The 19,959-nt window shown below is 41.2% G+C and overlaps 1 protein-coding gene across 8 annotated transcripts in view; it reads left to right on the forward strand.

Annotated features, from left to right (window-relative positions):
* Positions 1-19,959, forward strand: part of KLHL13 (kelch like family member 13) — a 199,358-nt gene that overhangs the window by 100,843 nt on the left and 78,556 nt on the right. The window contains exons 1-2 of one of the 8 annotated variants that reach the window (XM_006736013.3): positions 14,072-15,365; positions 17,095-17,160. The exons of 6 other annotated variants lie outside the window; for them this stretch is intronic. In XM_006736013.3, the coding sequence (XP_006736076.1) occupies positions 15,325-15,365; positions 17,095-17,160 (107 nt within the window). In that variant the 5' untranslated portion in view covers positions 14,072-15,324. Of the gene's footprint in view, positions 1-14,071; positions 15,366-17,094; positions 17,161-19,959 lie in introns of those variants that run through there. One more of the 8 variants, XM_031030912.2, reaches the window with a different exon arrangement.

The raw sequence follows: 19,959 nt of genomic DNA on the forward strand, positions 1-19,959 counted from the left end.
TTTTTCTCTTCCAGAAAGCTAAATCTATTGAGTATAAAGAGCCATCCTTTTTTCTGAGACTGCCCTTCACTTTGATGGCTAAAAAGTCCTCTTGCCCTTTCTGTAATGAAATGATGGCAATAAGAGGTTGTGTACCCTTATTATCTAAAAACCTTAAGGCAAGATATGCTTCAGAATTTAGGTTCTTTTTGGATTTTGTACAGGTAATAATATGCATGTATTGTATATTATATAACAGCCCCCCTCCCCAAAAAACAGCCCCAGCCAGGACTGAATTGATACCCCATAATCAGTTTCAGTAATATTTCTGCAGTGAAATGTAAGAATATTTATACCAAGTTAGACAGAAAAAGCCTGTGGATAGCCTCACATTCATTCAGGTCAGGCTTTACTGCCAGATGAGTTCAGGTCAGTTCACATTTTGCTGCCAAATGAATTACAGGCAAGAAAAAAAAGGGCAGGGGGAGCATCTGATTTCCAATTGTTTGGATTTTTGAATTGTGGGTAAGGGGTCATGCATTTATAGTTGCCTTTTAAACTTTCTTACTTTGCAAAATAAATTTGGCTACCCTTTGTAGGACCCGAAGATGTTTTTGAGATTTCACTGGTCCGCAAAAATCCAAGAGCATAGAAAGACACGCCCTTGAAAGCTACTGAAGTGAGGATAGCTTTACTTTTCTACTCATCCCTATCCAGTGATAATGTCATCTTTGAATGCTGGAAGATTCCTCAAGTATACTTCTAATCAAAGTAAGTTGATATTAAGTTTGTCTTGTAGCAATTTTAGGAGACTGGAGCAGGAGAGAAGTTTGTAGCAGAAAACCACCCGTGACTCCCAGTGATAGCTTGGGATTCTCTGATAGGAATTGGTTATAGCCTGAAAGATCCTATTGAATGCATCTGTTTGGCCAAATAGATAATTGAACCTTAGACCCTGGAGATAAGGTTGTGTTGGGGAAGGGCACCAGCAAATAACTATGTAAACTTAGGTTAACTGATGAATTTTTGGCATTTGTGGTTGAAGTTCCTATCCATCAGATGGGGCTAAAAATTTCCGTCTTGCAAGTTTAAAACAAGTTAGCAGCCATGAAAGCACTTTGACAGTAAAGACCACTTTAACGTGTAAAACTGGTATTTTGAGGAGTAATTTCATAGCTACTGTATATTACCCTTCATACTACATGGTCCAATCTGGCTTCCGGATGGAGAGGTGATTTGACCTCTTTGTTCTATATGATCTTTAAAGGTTCTCTTTTCTAGCATTCTAAAAGGATGGATTATCTAAGTAAGAAGTCTAAAAGTAATAGAATCAAAGCAACACAGCTACTTAATTCTCCTCCTACCAAATCTGTCCATTGTGTGGGCTTGGTAAAACAAATATTATATCTAGCTGTGCTATAATTTGGCTCTTGCATGCTTACAAACAGCATTTCTCTGTTAACCAAGGTGCCAGTTATTGACTTATTGCCCTTCAGCTGCAAATTCATCCTTTTTGTCTGCTCTGGGAACATGGACCTGAGCCCTTTAAATATTTGTTTCCTTTACACCTGGCATTGAAGTTTTGTTAGTAGAGCGTGCTGGGAAGGCATACCAGGAGGAGAGGGTTTTGCTTCCTGGTTCCTGTGTGCTTGCTCGCAGACTGTTCCTACAACTCCGGTTCTTCTTTAGAGCTTAACTTCTTCACCCAATGGTCAGGAGCTTTTCCCGGTGCCCCCTTAGGCAGCTTTGTAGCAGAGTGCTTCTGATAAGACACTTTCCGGAGGGTACATTTGGGGCATGTTCCAAAGGGTGAGTCTCAGAAAGTTCTACAGGATGGGTTTCTGGCCAGTTTCAGAAGATGGTCACCACGGCATCTTCTCTACCCTCTAGTGAGCCACAATTCTGCCCTCTCCAGATAAGGTCTGGATCTCCATCTGGGTGCGGGGCGCTCCTTTGGACACTTAGACACTATTGCAGCCCTGGGGGAGGGATCTCTTCCTTGGGTGCTCTGTCTCAGCTTTACGGAGAGTAGTTGTTCCTGATACCTACGATTCCTGTATTTTTTTTTTTTTTTTAGAATTTTCTTTACTTACCACTAGGCAGTTGCTCATCGCTCCAATTTTCTGTGATTCTAATTCTGTCGTAGTTAATTATTCCTTAGGTGAAACTCTCCCGGTTCGAATTCCTGTTTGGTTTCTCTCTCCTGATTAGGCCTAGGCAGATACGAGCAGTTGAAGGCCCTTAGGAGCCACCATGCATCACTTACTTGCAAGGCAATTCTTAAGAGATGATACCATTGTGCCTGCAGTTGAAAAAATTAAGACCGTGCATTTCAAACAGTATTCAGGGAAATATCTTAAAATACCATAAAGTTGAAACGTTCTTCCGGTGCAGTTGTCTCTCCCCTCTCTCTCTCTATGTCCCCTGCCTTAACTCGTATCTGTTGTTACACTTCTCCTCCCCTTCTCTCCCTATTCGCCTGATTCAACTCTTTCTAATTTCAGCTTTGCCTTTAATAAGCTGTCATGTCTCAATGTCTATCTTGTTGAGGCAGAGATAATGAAAGATCATAAGTTAATGAAATTAGGACATGAAAGTGCTTTGTAATTGGTAGGGCATCATACAAAAGTAAGGTGTGACTACTTGCGTTTATTAAATAGTTTTCTCTTCCATGTGTTGAATTTTTAGGTTACATCTTATTTTAAAAGCTGTAAGGAGCCTGCAAGGGGACTTACAACCTAATAATACAGATATAGAAATACATATAATTATTAGATGAGGCAGAATGTGCTGGGTGCTAAAATTGGGGAACATATAGGATTATGGGAGCCCTGACAATTATGATTTAATTTTGGCCTGAGAATTGGTGTTTTAGTTCCAAGGAGAGCCACCTAATCTTGAAGGATCTAAAGCTGCCATTTGATAAATTTCTGTGCTACCAGTGGGCCTTGTGCTGGGCACTTTACATATATTATCATATTTAGTCTTTAAATTTATTCTTATAATCTTAAATTATTATGTCTTGGACTCATTTTTTAAATATTTGGCTCGAGGACAGATTTTTATTCATTTGTTTTGTTTTGTTTTGTTTTAACTGAAAGCCCCTTCCACTTATATGTGAGTAGTCAGTGGCAGTCAAAGTCTTCACGATAGAAAATTTTACTTTTTGATTGCAGCATTTCAGGTATATTCCATTTTTGTATCTATCCCTGGATACCTGCATTTGAAAAATTGGTCAAATGCTTTCACCTTAGAACAAGGGTAGGGCGCCTGGGTGGCTCAGATGGTTAAGCGTCTGCCTTCGGCTCAGGTCATGATCCCAGCGTCCTGGGATCGAGTCCTGCATCGGGCTCCCTGCTCCTTGGGAGCCTGCTTCTCCCTCTGCCTCTCTCTCTCTCTGTCTCTCATGAATAAGTAAATAAAATCTTTAAAAAAAAAAACAAAAAACAAGGGTAGACAGAAGGATTCTCTATAATCTCTATATTGAAATAGGGAAATGATTTGTTTAAAAATTACTCTCCCTTGTTTGTCAGTAGATAGTGTGTCAGTGGGCATAGTACATTCTAGGGGATGACATGGTTGACTACGGGAAGAAACGTAGCATACCATTTAAATTAGAGATGCGTGCTCTTTGAATACCAAGTGTTCTGTCAAATCACAGGACGAGTGCATCTCCCAGTGGAAGATGTTGCAAAGTGCAAGTGACTCTGAGTTCTTCCGAAAGCGCTTGTCTTCATTGCTTGGCTTCTGCGAGATGCCCACCAAAGATAATTCATCTTTCCGTTAGGAAGTCAGGAGAGCTACACAGAGTCATTAGAAACCCCTTCTCCAGTTTTGAATTCTTTGGGATGAGCTGTGCATTCTTTCTTTGTCAGTTTGCAGACAAGATAGAAGCTTCCTGTTTCTCTGGCAAACAAAATATGTGAGGATAGCATGTGCAGTCTTAAGAAATCGCTCCTAACCCATCAGTGCTTTCTGAAGGATGATGTGTATGCTACTGTAGGTATGCAGACGCCTGTCAGGACGCAGACCTGAACTTTCAATTTGAATAGTTGTGTTATTTTTTTTAAATGCTATTAGAAAAAAAAAAAAAGCCTGGTGTATCAAACCCATGATTTCATGAATATTATTGCTGAAGTCAAGACTAGAGCGGGTTACAACATCTTATCCAGACCAACTGAATTACTAGTGCAGTGCTCAGGCATGCCCAAGAATGCGTGGCTACAATCTTTTTAGGGTTAGAGCAAAACTTGACATCTAGAAAATGCTAACTTTGAAATATCAAGTATTTATAGTGTATGTAATTGTGAATTGGAACCAGGCCTGTGCTCTTTTTTTGTTGTGGTGGTGGGTTTTTTTTTTTTTTTTTCCTATTTTGTTGTTGAACTAACATGGATCAATGGATAAAATGGAATTTTGAAAACGTAAAGGTGCCAGACTGTGAGGGAAATGCTAATACGCAGGCATGATTTTGAGGAAATTTGAGATACGAAGACCTCATTTAATAATTGCCTGAACCATCTACTATTTGATGTAAAAGGACCAGCTGCAAAGAAAACAACTATCACACCAATATGATGAAATTTGAAATTTATATTTTAGTAAGCACGATGAGAATGAGCTTCTTTTAAAAAAAAATATTTATTTATTCAACAGAGAGAGAGAGCACAAGCAGGGGGAGCAGCAGACAGGGTGGGGGGACAGGCTCCCCGCTGAGCCGAGAGCCCGACGCGGGGCTCGATCCCAGGACCCCGGGATCACGACCTGAGCTGAAGGCAGCTGCTTAACAACTGAGCCACACAGGCGCCCCGAGAATGAACTTCTTTCCTCGCATGTCTTATGTTTGGAGACACACATTCTGACACGTGTTATTTTGAAACCCACAGGGTGTTGTACGCAACCAACCCCAGAGGTTCTTCCAAAGGTTAAACATAGTTACTATATGTTCCAGAAATTCCACTTCTAAGTATATACCCCGAAGAATTGAAAGCTGGTGGTCACAGTAGCACAAGAGCCTAAAGGGGGAAACAGCTCGGATGTTTATCAGCGGATGAATGAATAAACAAAATGTTTCCTACAATGGAATATTTAGCCATCAACAGGAATGAACATTATACTCGGTGAAAGAACTTGGCACAAAGGATCACATAGTGTATGATTCCATTTATGTGAAATATCAAAATAGATAAATCCATAGAGACAGAATACCTGTTGGTGGTTGCCAGGGGCTGTGGGAGAGAGGAGAACAAGGGGCAACAGCTTAACCGATATTGGTTTTTGTTTGGGAGTAATGAAAATACTTGGGGACAAGAGAGGTAGCGATTGCCCAACATTAGGAATGCACTGGATGTCACTGAATTCTTTAGCTTAAAACTGTTAATTTTCGGGGCACCTGGCTGGCTCAGTTGGTAGAGCACATGACTCTTGATCTCGAGATCATAAATTCAAGCCCCATGTTGGGCGCAGAGCTTACTTTTAAAAAAATTGTTAATTTTATGTGATGTGAATTTCACTTCAATTAAAAAAAAAAAAAAAGAACCTGCCCCAGAGTGTGGTAAGTGTGGCACTGTGTGGGGAATAGGATGATGTGTTGTGTGCAAGCATTTCTCATTTTAGGAGTTACGCATCTATTTTTATAGCTGTCTTCTCATTATTGTAAGATATAGCAGTTTGCCATTTGCAGTAATAAGTAGAAAGTTTTCCTTTGAAGACAAGTGTAAATTTAAAAGGGCCAATTTAAAAAAAGAATAATAATAAAGGTGTTACTGAGATGCGACAAATAATGGTAATTCACAGCTGTGTGTAGAATTGGAAACTTTAAGAAATGTTATATTCCATGTTTAAGCCAATTAATTTTTATTGTGTATACTGGGTCCTGGCTGCTATTCATCAAAGGTGAAGATTCAAGACTTTTTTTTTTTGCCTTGGATACTTTTAACCTAATAAAGGAGATAAGCTACATTGATAAATAATTCTAGGAAGAGGCTAAATGTGCCAAGTGCTAAAACTGAGAACCAGCAGACTGAGATCAAGACCAGGTGACCAGTCCCAGTGAAGAAAATGCTAGAATATATCTGGAGAACATGAACTGAGAAATTTGCTTTTGCCATTAGGAACAAGGAACAGAGGTAATTAATAAATGCAGCTGACAGTATTCGAGTTTCATCTATTAATTATTAGTAATTATTAACTTTGCGGTCATCCTGGGCTCCCTTCTCCCCAACGATCCCACATTTAAAGATAGCAGAGTGGAGGGCTTACATACTGGACCCCAGAGCTAGACTGCCTGTGGACGAATTCCAGCCCCAACATTTACCCCCTGTATAACTTTAGTCATGTCACTGGACTTTGCTGGGCCTTAGTTTCCTCTTCTGTAAAATGGAGATATTTTTAAAAAATGCTTTATTTATTTATTTGAGAGAGAGAGAGCGTGTCTGCAAATGAGTGGGGGGGATGGTAGAGGGGGAAGCAGACTCCCCACTGAGCAGGGAGCCCGATGTGGGATGTGGGGCTCCATCCCGGGACCCTGAGATCCTGACCTGAGCCCAAGGTAGATGCTTAACCAACTGAGCCACCCAGGCGCCCCTGTAAAATGGAGATATTAATAGTACCTACAGTACATAGTCACAGTGAAGAGTAAGTCAGCTAAGCGAGTAAATGGGTAAAGCATTTAGAAGGCCACTCGTTCCATGTTATGTGGCCCACAAACATTAGCCACTGTCGTCATTTCCTGCCCATTCCATCTGCTAAAAAATCTTTTTGAATCACCCCCCGACCCCCACTACTCCTGCTTAGTTTAAGACTTGATGTTGTTACAGTTGATTGTAGCTGTGCCTTAACTAGTTGGACCTCCCCCGCCCCACCCTTCCCTCTGTCTCGCTTGACTGCCTGACACCTTCTTGCTCAGGCTTAGCACTCAGCTCAGGGGTCCCCTCTGTGAAACTTGCCCTGACTCCCTGGCCGAGCCCAGTGCAGGCTCTCAGGCTGCCCGCATACGTTCATATGACCTTGAGCAGGCCTCCTCTGCAGCGCATCTCACACAGTACTGTGACTGTACTTGATATTCCCTGGGCTGTGAGCACCTTGAGGGGTGGGGATCTGGGCTTAGACTGGGGTTTGAATTTCTAGCTGAAATACAACACTTGTTACAAAGTAGATGCTTATTAATGTATGGGTGGATGAATGAATTGCCTCTGCCTGGGGAAAGCTAGCTTTTACAGCCTTGATTTTGCAAGCTGAGGGAGCACACATAAGGCTAAATAAGAACAGTGTGTGTTAAGGGCCACAAGAATTCAGAAAAGGGCATTTGGTGGGTGTTAGACAAATCAAATTAGGCTTCAACAGGCAGAGTTAGAGGGGCGCCTGGGTGGCTCGGTCGGTTAAGCGTCTGCCTTCGGCTCAGGTCATGATCCGGGGTCCTGGGATCAAGCCCTGTGTTGGGGCTCTCTGCTCAGTGGGGAGTCTGCTTCTCCCTCTCTCTCTCTCTTCCTCCCCCGCTCATGCTCCCTCCCTCTCTTTATCTCTCTCTAAGAAAGAAAATCTTTTTAAAAAAAGGTAGAACTTGATTTGGAACTTAAGAACATGCAGAAGTTGGGGCCCCTGGCTGGCTCAGTAGGTGGAGCATGTGCCTCTTGATCTTGGGGTCATGGGGTCAAGCCCCATGTTGGGTGCAGAGATTCCTTAAAATCTTAAAAAGAAATAAAGAGGAGCAGGCAGAACTTGTGTGAACAGAGGAACATATTTTAGGCAGGGGGAATGTTTTGTGAGTTGAATAGATGATAAGCGAATAAAAAACCCAAAAACATGTAGCATCTCCCAAAGAGAAGAGAGCAGCCTAATGAGGGTGTGTGTGTGCAGGGTGAGGCGAGGGACGCACAAGCAGATCCCAGCCTAACAATGGTGTGTGTCCTGAAGGTTTAGTTTATTTACAAATTGTTTGCACGATGGTGAAGTTTCTGGCCGTGCCCAAAATATTGTATTGAACCTACTTAAGTAGCTGATCTGTCCCACGGACAGTACTCGCCTGAGCTCCAGGGCCTAGGAGCAGGGCGTCAGGAAAGGCGTGACGGGTTCTGGGCTGGAAGACGCGGAGTAGTAGAGGAAGTGGGGCTTGGTTATTCTTCTACAACCTTCTCTGCACGCTTATCGATACCTCGGTTTCTCTTTCTCTATCTCTAGACAGAGTTGCTCTAGCCCCCCAGCTTCCCCCATCCCCCAACTTCCTTCATAGAGCACCCCACCCGAGTTTGCAAAGACTCCAGAAGGTTCTCACCACCAGCCTTTCCCCATTCCCTGAGGGCAACAGCTCTTTGCTATTTGAAGAAACTTGACTGAACTCATTCACACCAGTGTGAGAATAACTGACAGCCACCTTATCCTGGCAGCTCTCCTTATTATCATTTTAACAGGATTCTCTTTTAGCTCAAATGAATGCGTACTTGATGGAATTTCTGGCAGTGGTACACAGCAAACAACGAGAGGGAGAGAATAAGTGAAGGTGCAAACATCAGAGGGAGAGAAAGCTTGTTGGCACTATAGGAGAAGATATTTTGGGACAGGGAAAGCCTTTGCTAATTTCCCTTTCTGCTCTAATCCCTCCTCTATATATTTTTGGTATATTCTTCTCTTGAATCCACAGCAACTGTAAGCTGCATTAAAAAAAAAAAAAAAAAAATTACAGCTCCCATGGCAGTTCTTGGCTAAAGAGATTCTGTGTTTTCCAGTTGTGTGCAAATCTGGGACAACCCGTAATGGGAAATAAGGTTAAATAAGTAAGGAAGAGCTGGGGTGGAGGGAACCTTGAATGTGGAGTCTACAAATCCATCCACACAAGTAAGGAGTCATAGAAGGTTTTTGAATAGAGGATTGAGATGGTTCAAGCAAGACGGAGGGCATAATTCATTCTGAGTTTTGGATTAGTAATGACGGGGTGTCAAGTTCACTCTTGGCTCTTGTGAGTAGTCAATACAGAATCCTACTTTTTTGCTACCCTTTTTTCATTGTTCTGGGACTTCTTCCGTTAACTGTCGGTGTCTGAATCCCTGCCTATCTGACTGTCCTGTGTGGGTTCCGAGCTGATCTTTCTCTTTCCGACTCAGGATCCTAGAGACTTTTATGACTCTTGTGTTTCCAACTAGCCCATGGGGACCTATACACTGTGTTTCTTGGTCCCAGCAGCAAAATTCAAGTGCAGTGTTAGCAAAACACGGCTCCCTTTTATAAGACCATATTACTTTCATTTAAATAAAAACCTCCAGCCTTTGTACCCCGGAACACTCCCCCAGATAGCGGTTAATGATCTGTATCAGTTAGCCCGTCCCCGCGGCAGGAGCCTCCACCCCCTCTACCCAGCGCTAAGCAGATGCTACAGTGTGTTGTGAATATGCTCTTCCCTGTGGGGAACTCCATTGTCTTTTATTCTTTTTATTACTCATTATGTTGCTATCCTTGATACTTCTACTCCGCCGGTTTGCATAAATGGGAAGGCCAGGAAACGGCATGAGAAAAGGATTTGAGGCCTTTCCTTCAGCCTCAATTATAATTCTCATATTGGAACAGAAGATTCATAGATCTTTCATCAAATATATATATATTTCTCTATTTTGAAAGTTACAGGGCCTTGTTAGCATCGGGCCCTCCTGTGCCTCATTTGTGTATTTTACTCTTGACTGCTTGCTGTGCCATTTGAGTGACTAGGTATTGGTGATGTACAGTGCCTTGCTTGGTTGAACTCGCTATTTTATTTTTTCGTTCAATCTAGTGGAGCAGTTATTGTCAAAATTGGATTTGGGGGCTTACTTTTTCAACATCACTGGCTACAATAATTGAAGAGGATCTACCAGTCCAAAGAAGATGCTTTTATCCTTCTCAATTAGCAGTCTGTAGAAATTATTGGTTTTAGGAGATGCTGCTTCATATTTCAGTGTTCTGGTCTAGGTGGTGAACCAGTGAAACGCGTTTCTTCAGTGTTTAGTTTCACCAGGACTACCTTGCTTAGACAAATGATGATCGGCATTGCCCTTCCTTACTGTAGCCTAAGGGTCTGGTTGGCTCGGTTTAGTTCAGCCGTCACTTCCTGAGCCATTCACCCCTCCGTCCATCCATCCTAAAGTTGTTGTTCGCCTGCTGTTCTGGGCATCCTGCTAGGCACACACGGGGTCCATCAGAGAGACATCAAAAGGAGCCGTTTAGGTATTTAGGTATACTGTTTGAGATTGTAGCCTTTCATTTATTTCTTACCATTCATAACTTAGTTCAGGAAGGATAAGGCCCTTTCACAGTTTCTTGTTTCCTTATCACCCCAAAACAGCTTAGTCTTGGAGGAGAGAAAACCGACCTCTGCCAAACTTGATTTCACCAAAATCGCCTCCTACGATTGGGCTCCTGCGTGACGGGCACCGAGACGGGTAGAATAAAAACGTAAGGAGGACCCAGAGGCAGCTCTCCGGAGTTTATAGTCTAGTTTATAGTTTATAGAAACCGTTACGATCCAAAGTGACCAGGACCTATAATATTCAGAGTGTCATGGGGGTTTAGAAAACCTAGCAACGGAGGCCGCTAAGGGATGTGAGGGGAGGTCTCATGGAAGGAGATATACTTGAACACTTACTCGAGTATGACTAGAAATTGGCTTGGTAGACAAGGAGAGCAGGGAATTGCAAGTGGGGAGAGTGTCCTAGGAAAAACTACTGAGGCCTGAGGGAGTATGGCACGTTAGAGGTCTATGCCAGGAAATGCCACCTGAGGGATAAAAGGAAGCTCTGAGAATTGTCACTGGGAGGGTCTTTCTGGCAAAGGTACAGGTCGATGATTCTGCAACTTTAATCAGATATCATTCTATGTCTCTCGTGACGTAGTCCTCTTTTTCCTCCAGCCTTTTACTGACTTCCTCGTAAAGTAACTCCATGGTGGTGTTGAGGAGTCATATTTGCGGGGGGTTTTTTTTTCCCCTCAAATAAATATTAATACAATAGAGGGGTGACTAATGGACATCAAATTAGGTGTCAGGGGACCTGGATTCTTGTTTTCCAGCTCTCTCAGCAGCTATGTCACTTAGAAACTTGCTTTCTATAAAATGGGAATTTTCAAATGGGAATATTAACACCTGCACTGCCAACCTCAGAGTCCGGGTGAAAGGAAAATGAGACTCTTAAAAATTAAAAGGAACAGTACACTTTTTTATTTGGAATTCTGCTAGCTCAGGCTGTCTGTCACCTGACACTTAAGACAAGTAAAATACTTCATGGAGTATCTGGATACGAAAATTAGGTTGAAAGGAAGTTGACAAATAGGAATATTCTTACTTCCTCATTAACTCCCTACGTCGGCCCTTCTGTCTGTGGAATGTCATTTCCCTTATTTCTGTGTTTCTTCACTCACATGATAAAATCTCCTTCTTCCCCATGGTCTGTCATGTGTATCTTCACCCATTTTAGATTCTCACAGTAGCTATTAAATAGTAATAGATTTAAGACTTAGGCTGCTGGAGCGCCTGGCTGGCTCAGTCGGTGAAGCGTCTGACTCTTGATCTCGGCTCAGGTCATGATCTCAGGGTCGTGAGATCGAGCCCCGCATCGAGCACCATGCTTGTCCCTCTCCCTCTGCTCCTCCCTGTACTCTCTCTCTCTCTCAAATAAATAAATGAATAAATGAGTAAATAAATAAATAAATAAATAATTTTAAAAAAAGACTTAGGCTAGTAAAATATGAGTTGGTATATTTCATAGTCAACCTTGAATAATTTATATCCATCAGGTAGTTTGAATTACTCATGAATTACCCTCAGTTGTTTGTGTTACCATATAGTGGAAGGACCCACACTTTGTTACATTTCAGGGATATATGAAAAGGTTGTGATTCATTCCAGTAAGAATGGCAAGTTAGGAAACTTTTATGGCCTTCTGCTTTTTTTGTTGTTGTTGTTGTTTTGTTCTTTGTTTCCCTTTGCTCCGGAGGTCTTCCTACATGACAGTACAGGTAGAGTTATCAGTAACAGGAAAAAGCTTTTCTTCCCCCTTTGACCCCACCTTTCCCACTAGATTGAGTGGTGAGACTACTGGAATCTGGACTAAAAGGAACTTCTGGGCTGTAGGAATACGAGCAATTGCTCTCGGTATAAATCCCCCTGACCAACCCTTGTTTAGATCAGTGGTTTTCAAAATCTGTCATCCAAGGACATTTCTGCATGACTGAAAACTCTCTAAACCACTCAAGTCCTCCTGCTCTGAACCATCTTAACATACGGCAGAAGGAAGGAGAGTCCAGTGCGGCTATGGATGAGATAACACAATGAGGCTATTTTAAATGGTATGTAAGTGCATTATTTATATAAAATTAGATTAATATAGACCCTGTCATCAAAATCACTAATACTCTAAGAGATTTACTGTGCACTCCCAGGAGGTAGTTATTCTCCTCCTTTCTCCTCTTCTAGATGAGCTCGTGCATGTAAATGTGTATGTGAATTTGGATTAAATACCTATTCTAGTTCAAACTATAATATAAAATGGTGATTGCTTTTTTTTCTGCCAGGCTTGGGGGAAATATTCTGGCAATTGTTCTGTTTTCCACAAAATTAAGTGAGGAAATGGTCTGGTTTATTTTTCTCTTTGTTTTAAAGTCTACGATACCATTGATACATAGTTTAAAAACATTCTTCTGAGGACCTCGTGGATTAAATCATTTTTATGTCCCCTAAGTACTGCCGTTTTTTGAAGAATTCTTGAGAAAAGTGTGGCCCATATCCAAAATCACATTCTCCTTTTTTTTTCTGTATTCGAATTTTTTCCTTATAAGTTAATGGAAAGGGAAGTGGTCAGTTTTTGCACTCAATAAACAAGAAAAAAGGTGTAGACAGCTTTTATCTGGGACATTTTTAAGTCATTGAATGAATATTTTCAAGTATTAACCGCTTTTTGAAATTATTGGCAGATTCCTCTTAACCCACTTTAACATAAAATCGTTGAATAAGATGAAAAGATTTTTTTATTGTCTACATAAAAGAAAGCTCCATGGTTTTTGCATCATTGCAAAATCTAAGAGATTATGCATACATAAAAAGGTTGAGACAAAGCTGAATGCTAAATGCCAACATCAACGAAAGCTTGTCTGAGTATTTGACGCTGAGCATAATGGGGTGTGGTTCCACAGGGAGAGAACACTCAATATTTACACCCCCAGGACTTGTTTCTGTGGTAAAGCTTCTTGTCCTAGATTCATCTCCCAGCTAACACTACTACCCCCCACCTTTTAAACATCCCCCCCCCCTTACACATGGATTTTCTCCCTTAAACCTCATGAGATGCTAAACCTTCCGGATCTAATGCCCTGCCCTCACTCTCTCTCCCATCTCTTTCCGTGGTCTTCATGCATTCTTTTTGTTTATTGTATGCACCTTCAGGTGAATTCTCTCGGTTTACTGCAGATAGTAAAACACAAGTACAGCACCCCCCCAAGCCCCCTTACAGCTCTTTTTTTTTTCCCCTCAAAGATCACACCTCCATAATTAAGCTATTCTGTTGGTATCCCTTTCTCATCAATTTTCTGGAATTTTCAAACGGGAGCCGTGAGGTATATAACCAGCATTGTTACATGGTAATGCAGAGTTGCTGTCCAATGCAGATAGGGTTCACTTCACAGTTCATAGCCTTTTTTTTTCAGGCTTGAGAGTGGTAAGAGAAGGTACCGAGATTGGTGTGTACTGTGAAGTCTGGGGAGGTGTGCTTTCTTGGGCCACTTACCCTCAGGCTCTCACTGGCCTTCTCTCTGCTTGCTAGGCTTTATAGGCAAAGAGTCCAAAGGGTTTTTCGAACAGTGTTCAACGGTAGGAGTAATGCGTGGTCTGTGTAATGGAGGAACATTTAAAAACTGGAGGAGACTCAAAGTACCACGGGAGACATCGCAGAAAAGAATGGAATTTGAGCTGGATCTAGAAGGATGAGTTGAGTTCAGAAGAGTGGAGAGGGAAAGAGATTTCATGTAGGAGGACCTCCGGAGCAAAGGGAAACAAAGAACAAAACAAGTTTGTGAGCTAGAGAATAGGCAGTTGGGGTTAGGAGCTACTACATCAGTGGACTCCAAGACTAGGTTAGCCAGCTTGTAATGAGTTCTTAGTGCTGGGCATTGTTGCTTGATTAATTCCTCGAGTGATCCACTCATTCAACAGATGGCTTCTCGTAGCTCATGGGATAAGATCCAAGCCTCTTCACTCACTCTGTAGACCTTAAAATCCGCTCCCCTCAACACTATGTACCTGTACTTCTTCCAGTAATATTGAAGACTTTCTCGATCCTTCCGACACATTGGACTCCTTTAAATCTCTGTGTGTCCACACAGATGGTGTCTTCTGGAGTCTGCCTGGGAAATGCCTCATTCTTTGACCTCAGTTGCAGCCCAATTTTTGTTGCTCCTCTGATTTTTATCGTTCCTCTGTAGAATCCTAGGCATATCCTAGCAAAGTTTCTATGCCATATTTTGTGCTGTCAGGGTGCGTGTCTGCTTCTCTCACTCAACTAAGAGCTTCCTGAGAACAAGGGGTGGTCTTGTTCACCTTTATATCCATATCACCTGGCAGAGTCCCTACCACACATGTAGCAAATTCTTAACAAGTATTGGTTGAATAAAATATTTATCAAACATTTAATTTACATCATGTATAGTTGCATTTTAAGAGAGCTCATCCAGAAGCGAGGTGATTGATGGAACATGGCGGTGCAGAGAGACCAGTTATATGTATTTTTGGAAGAAGCTCATTTGTTAAAAAAAGACACAAACACTAGGGATTAGACACCTGTACAAAATGATAAAGGATAAAGGATAGGACTTAATGACTGGCTGCTAGCGGCACGAGAGAGGGAAGAGTTACAGGTAATGAAGATTTAAGGGAATAGGACCGATAACAGGGCAGTGACCCTTGAAAAAATCAGGTTACTTTCAGGTAAACATGTTTTGTTTTTTTTTTTTTTCCACGTCAGATCTCCTGATGCTAGTATTTGTCTCATCCCACCTCTGCTCTAAAGATGAACACTTTGTTCCTGTTCAATTAACTGGAACTAAGCTCAAGATTCATGTGGTTCTGATCTCTGTATCTGATCCGCACCTAAGATAAGAAATAGAAATAGTTCCGCCACGCTGGCTACAATTTGCTACCAAGGGAAGGTGTTCAGTGGATGGGTTTTTGAATACATAAAGGCTGTTTTCTGCTTTTGGGAGCTACAACTGAAGTGCTATACCAGGCAGATGCACTAGGGTGCGCTACTATGTAGGAGAGCCTAGCTGTGCATCGCCGCTCTCAACTTTAAAACTCCAGAGAATTTGATGAGAGAGGGATCCACAAGAACATGACAAATGATGAGAGTTCAAACCTTAAGAGAAAAATGGGCTTATTGGTAAGAGACCTTTCTTTTCCTTTATTTACTGCTGTCGCTTATTCATTAAAATAGCAAGCCTGTTGTTTTCCTATGTGCCTGTGAAGCGGTGTACAAAAATCAATTTTATATGTATTGTAGAATTCAGGAGACATATTGGTAACCATGCAAAAATCCTAGGAAAGCATATATAAAGCTTGATATTTAAAAAAAAAATCACTGAGGAAATCCTGCTGTATTTCAGAGTGTGGTAGAGATGTGTGTCTATGTTTCTCTATATAGCTTAAATGTAATACAGGTTAAGAAATATATATATTTTTTAAAAGTTAAAATAAAGAATAGGGACTTGTGTAGCGATACGTAATTTCACTGAGCTACCAGAAGGTGGCACACCAGATTCTTCTTAAATACACAAAGGAAAGGAATATTAATAGGAATATAAAATAAGCTGTATTTAAAGATACTTTCCTGCATTTTTAAGGAAAAAGATAATATAATTGTTATTTGCGTGGTGAGGTTTAATGCTAAAATGGGGCAGATATTAATTCAATCCATTGTAGCTTTTTCTGATTCAAAAATAACAATTTTGATGTGTGTAGCGTTTTAAAAGTAGACTTTGAAACAGTATTGCCATTAAAGAGATGCTGTTTTGAATTCATCGTCCTAAAAAAGAAATAAAAGACTTGCTGCCTACCTTTGGCATAAGAGGTCCTTAGGCTGAGGATCCCATTTTGGGTAAGGTCTCTGCCAAGGTCTTTCTAAAGATACTATTAGGCTATGACTTTGATTTAGTTGTGACTTTAATAATGCAGTGGTGCTTGTGGGATGACCCAGAAAAGAGCCCAAACTGCTTATTTTGAAGCAAAAATTAGGTAAGTGTAATGCTTAGTAATGGTCACTTTCTGTAAGCTAAAAGCAACGTAAATGTCACAAATGTTAAATGCATTAAATTAGGGCTTAGAGCTCCTCCAGCACCTGCCGCTGTACTTTCATTTCCCCACAAAGTTGACTGGCGACAGCTCACCGCAGTGCTCCTGTGGTAGTCTCTAGTTTGAACGCTGCCTGCCCTAGGCAGTGGCTGAAGTCTGTCTCTTCATCACCATCATCTTTTAGATTAGCCCAAAGGGATGAGATACATGGCAGAACTTCACCAAAACAAAATCCCCTGCTTAGGAGACGCTGCGTCTATTTGTATGTTTTTATTAATTACAAGCAGTATGAAAATAAGAAAATTGGTAGTAAACGAACCTAGGAGAACATTAGCCATCTGTTCCCTGAAAGCTTGTAATGTGTGTCATTTGCTTTCAGGTTTTTATGGCAAAACAGTCTATCAGCAAAGAATTGAACTTTTTAGGCTTCAAAAACAAGAAGATGACAAAGCATTCCAAGGCTGCGTATATATTTACTGGAAAAGTGTTTCCTTCTGTCCAAATTTGGCTAGTTTAGTCTTTCTGATCAGCTGCCAATAGATGTTGTATTTCATATCAGTCTTTAGTCCAGACTTTCTGAAACATTAAGAGAGTGTCTAAAAACAAATAGAATCTTATGGCTTTCTTGTTAAGTGTTTTACAGTTAATTTACATGTTTAAAAATTGTTCTGTGTGGTATTAGCTGCTCAGGATTTAGAAACGTGGTTTATTAACTTACAGCTAAAGTATCTGCAGAGCATGCTTTGAAAAATCCGAACTAAATCCAGTAAAGCCACCATTAACCAGATTTTTTTTTTTTTTTTTTTTGCACTCCACTTCAGGAGACGGAGGCAATTGTCTTTAAAACAAGCCGATTTCAAGGATATATTCAAAAAATCAACTCCAGGGTATGTCCAAGGGTCTGCATTTTCCTCTACCTTTTTTGTCAGTGAGAATTTATTTTCATCAGAAAAGACCCTGAGATACTACAAGACATTCAGTCATCAAGGAAACTTTCAATAATGTCTAGGTTGCTTGTTTATTAAGCTGAAAAAAATGATAAATTATTCTGTTACAGAAATACCATACATCCTTGTATTGTGCTTTGTATTTTCCAGTGGGCTTTCTCAAACCCAAGTTCAGTTGGCTTTCAGAATATTGCCGTGAGTCGGGCAAAGAAAGGGGGCATCTTCCCTATTTTACAGATAAGGGAGGATTAACACGGGCTGCCACAAAGCTAGTTAGTGGGAGATCTGCAACCAGACCACAGGTGCCTAACCTCTGTCCTCTCCCCCATCCTTCCTCATCGGAAAAGTTGGAGACAAGTTTTCTTTAACTTTTACCTGGCATTGAACAATCGATACAATGGATAGCACCTTTGTTTCCTAATTGCTGGGGTTTCACAATTCCCCTCTTCGAAGATGTCTGTTGGTCTGCCTCTGTGCCTCTCTGTCAGCCAGCTGGAGACCTTGCTGTCAGACTCTCCCAGACCTGGAAGGATCTAGAGTGTGGGAGGGCAAGATAATGGCCCTGGACAGTGCAGACTGACAACGAGTGGTGGGCAGCCGGCGCTGATATGTTGAGGAAGGCTGGCGACTGAGAGAGAAAACAGTCTCGCCACAGCTGGGGCTATCTTGAGTGGGGGTTAGCGACCTTGACTTTAAAGCAGTGTTTCTCCAAGTTTAGTAGACCAGGTCTGAAAATCAACTGGAGTCCTTGTTTAAAATCCTAGGCCCCACGTCCAGACTTCTACCTTTAAAATATTCACCCCAGATGATTCTTAGGCATACTAACGTGTGAGACTATCCGCCTTCAAGGTATAGGGCTTCTCTCTTGGTATAGGTACCCAAGTGTAAAGAAAAGAGCCCCTTCTCTCTCCATAGCGTCCGTGTTTCTTGTCCAAGTACATACGGAGGCCGGAGTCAGGCGAGGGTGAGGAGTGACAGATTGCCGGCCCACCCGAGGAGTCATCACAGGAGCTCTTGCGAGTTATGGTGTCTGTGAAGTACTTTTAAAAGACTTGTGTCCGGTTTAGACTTGAAGACAGTGAAGGGCCAAAAGATTTCCGTCAAAAGGTGAAAAATAAGGAAGTTTTGGTATTTGAAGAGTTAGCCCATTCCTGTTGTTTTAATTTGATTTGTTTTAATTTAATTGGAAATTATTTATTTATTTATTTATTTATTTATTTATTTATTTATTTATTTATTTATTTTATTTGTCAGAGAGAGAGCATAAGCAGGGGGAGTGGGAGAGGGTGAAGCAGGCTTCCCACCGAGCCGGGAGCCCGATGATGCTGGGGCTCGATCCCAGGACCCCGGGATCGTGACCTGAGCCAAAGGCAGACGCTTCACCGACTGAGCCACCCAGGCGCCCCTGAAGTTAATTTTTAAAAATTGGCTAATTGGGGCGCCTGGGTGGCTCAGTCGTTAAGCATCTGCCTTCGACTCAGGTCATGATCCCAGGGTCCTGGGATCGAGCCCCACATCAGGCTCCCTGCTCCGCAGGAAGCCTGCTTCTCCCTCTCCCACTCTCTCTGCTTGTGTTCCCTCTCTCGCTGTGTCTCTCTCTGTTAAAAAATAAATTAAAAAATCTTAAAAAAAAAAATTGGCTAATAAACTAGGCTTATCCAGGGTTCTGGATTGTCAAGGCTTTACAGTAGCAATATATTTATGCTTACCCATTCATGTTCCATATGTGAATATGCAGTCTGCCTGATTAGATTGCCAGAGATTTGTGGCCAGGGAACATGCGTTCTTCTGTATACTTGTAATATCTAGCAAAGTCCTAAGTTCTTAGTACTTGTTGACGATTGAACTAATTCAGCATGTACCTCTTCTTTATAGGCTTTGGGCTAGGCATAGCGAGTTGATTGATTTTGGTATTTGTGAAGTTCAAGGAGTCAGTCTTGCACTGTCGGTAATGCTAATATGGGAAGAAGTCCTCAGTTGAAACAAATGCATTTTAGTTGACAGATGTGAAAACATGGTCCTAATTATTTTGCTAATGTTTGTTCCATGTTTAGAGTATCAGTTTAAGCTCAGTCTTGCTGTCTCCTCACCCTTTTTGGAATATAAGTTATGTTGCTCTGTGCTTTACAGATCAGAATCTCAAAAATTGGTAATTCTGGAAATTCCCAAACATAAATATTTTCGTTTACTGACTGAACAGCATGATAGGAATTTAAATAACATGTCCAGACCTAGTGGTAGAAGACTCATAAAAATGCTCAACAGTGTCTGTGGCTTAGATCAAGCTGAATAAGGAATGAATGAATAAATATATGCTAGCTAATGGGAAGATAATAGTTCACTTAAATATTATGTAGCTTCAGAATTCCATGAGAAGTAACTGATTATTTAATACATATATTTGATTTTGAAGACATGAAGTGGTTCTGAACTTACTGATTGAAGTAGACAGACTTAGGCAGTCATGAAACCCAAATTTAAGTTGCACCTAGCTTAAGGGGCACCTGACTGGCTCAGTATGAAGAGCATGCGATTCTTGATCATGGCGTCCTGAGTTCAAGCCCCACATTGGTGTAGAGGTTACTTAAATAAATAAACTTAAATAAATAAATAAATAAATAAATAAATAAATAAATAAATAAAATTTTCATCTAGCTTAAATCTAGGGACTCCCTAGAAAATAAAGTGTGTTTTTTACTTCCTCATATCAAAACTGCATTTACTTTAGTTAGTAATAGA

The sequence above is a fragment of the Leptonychotes weddellii genome, chromosome X (assembly GCF_054177405.1).
Source record: "Leptonychotes weddellii isolate Sample4059 chromosome X, ASM5417740v2, whole genome shotgun sequence".
NCBI classification, from domain to species: Eukaryota; Metazoa; Chordata; class Mammalia; order Carnivora; family Phocidae; genus Leptonychotes; species Leptonychotes weddellii.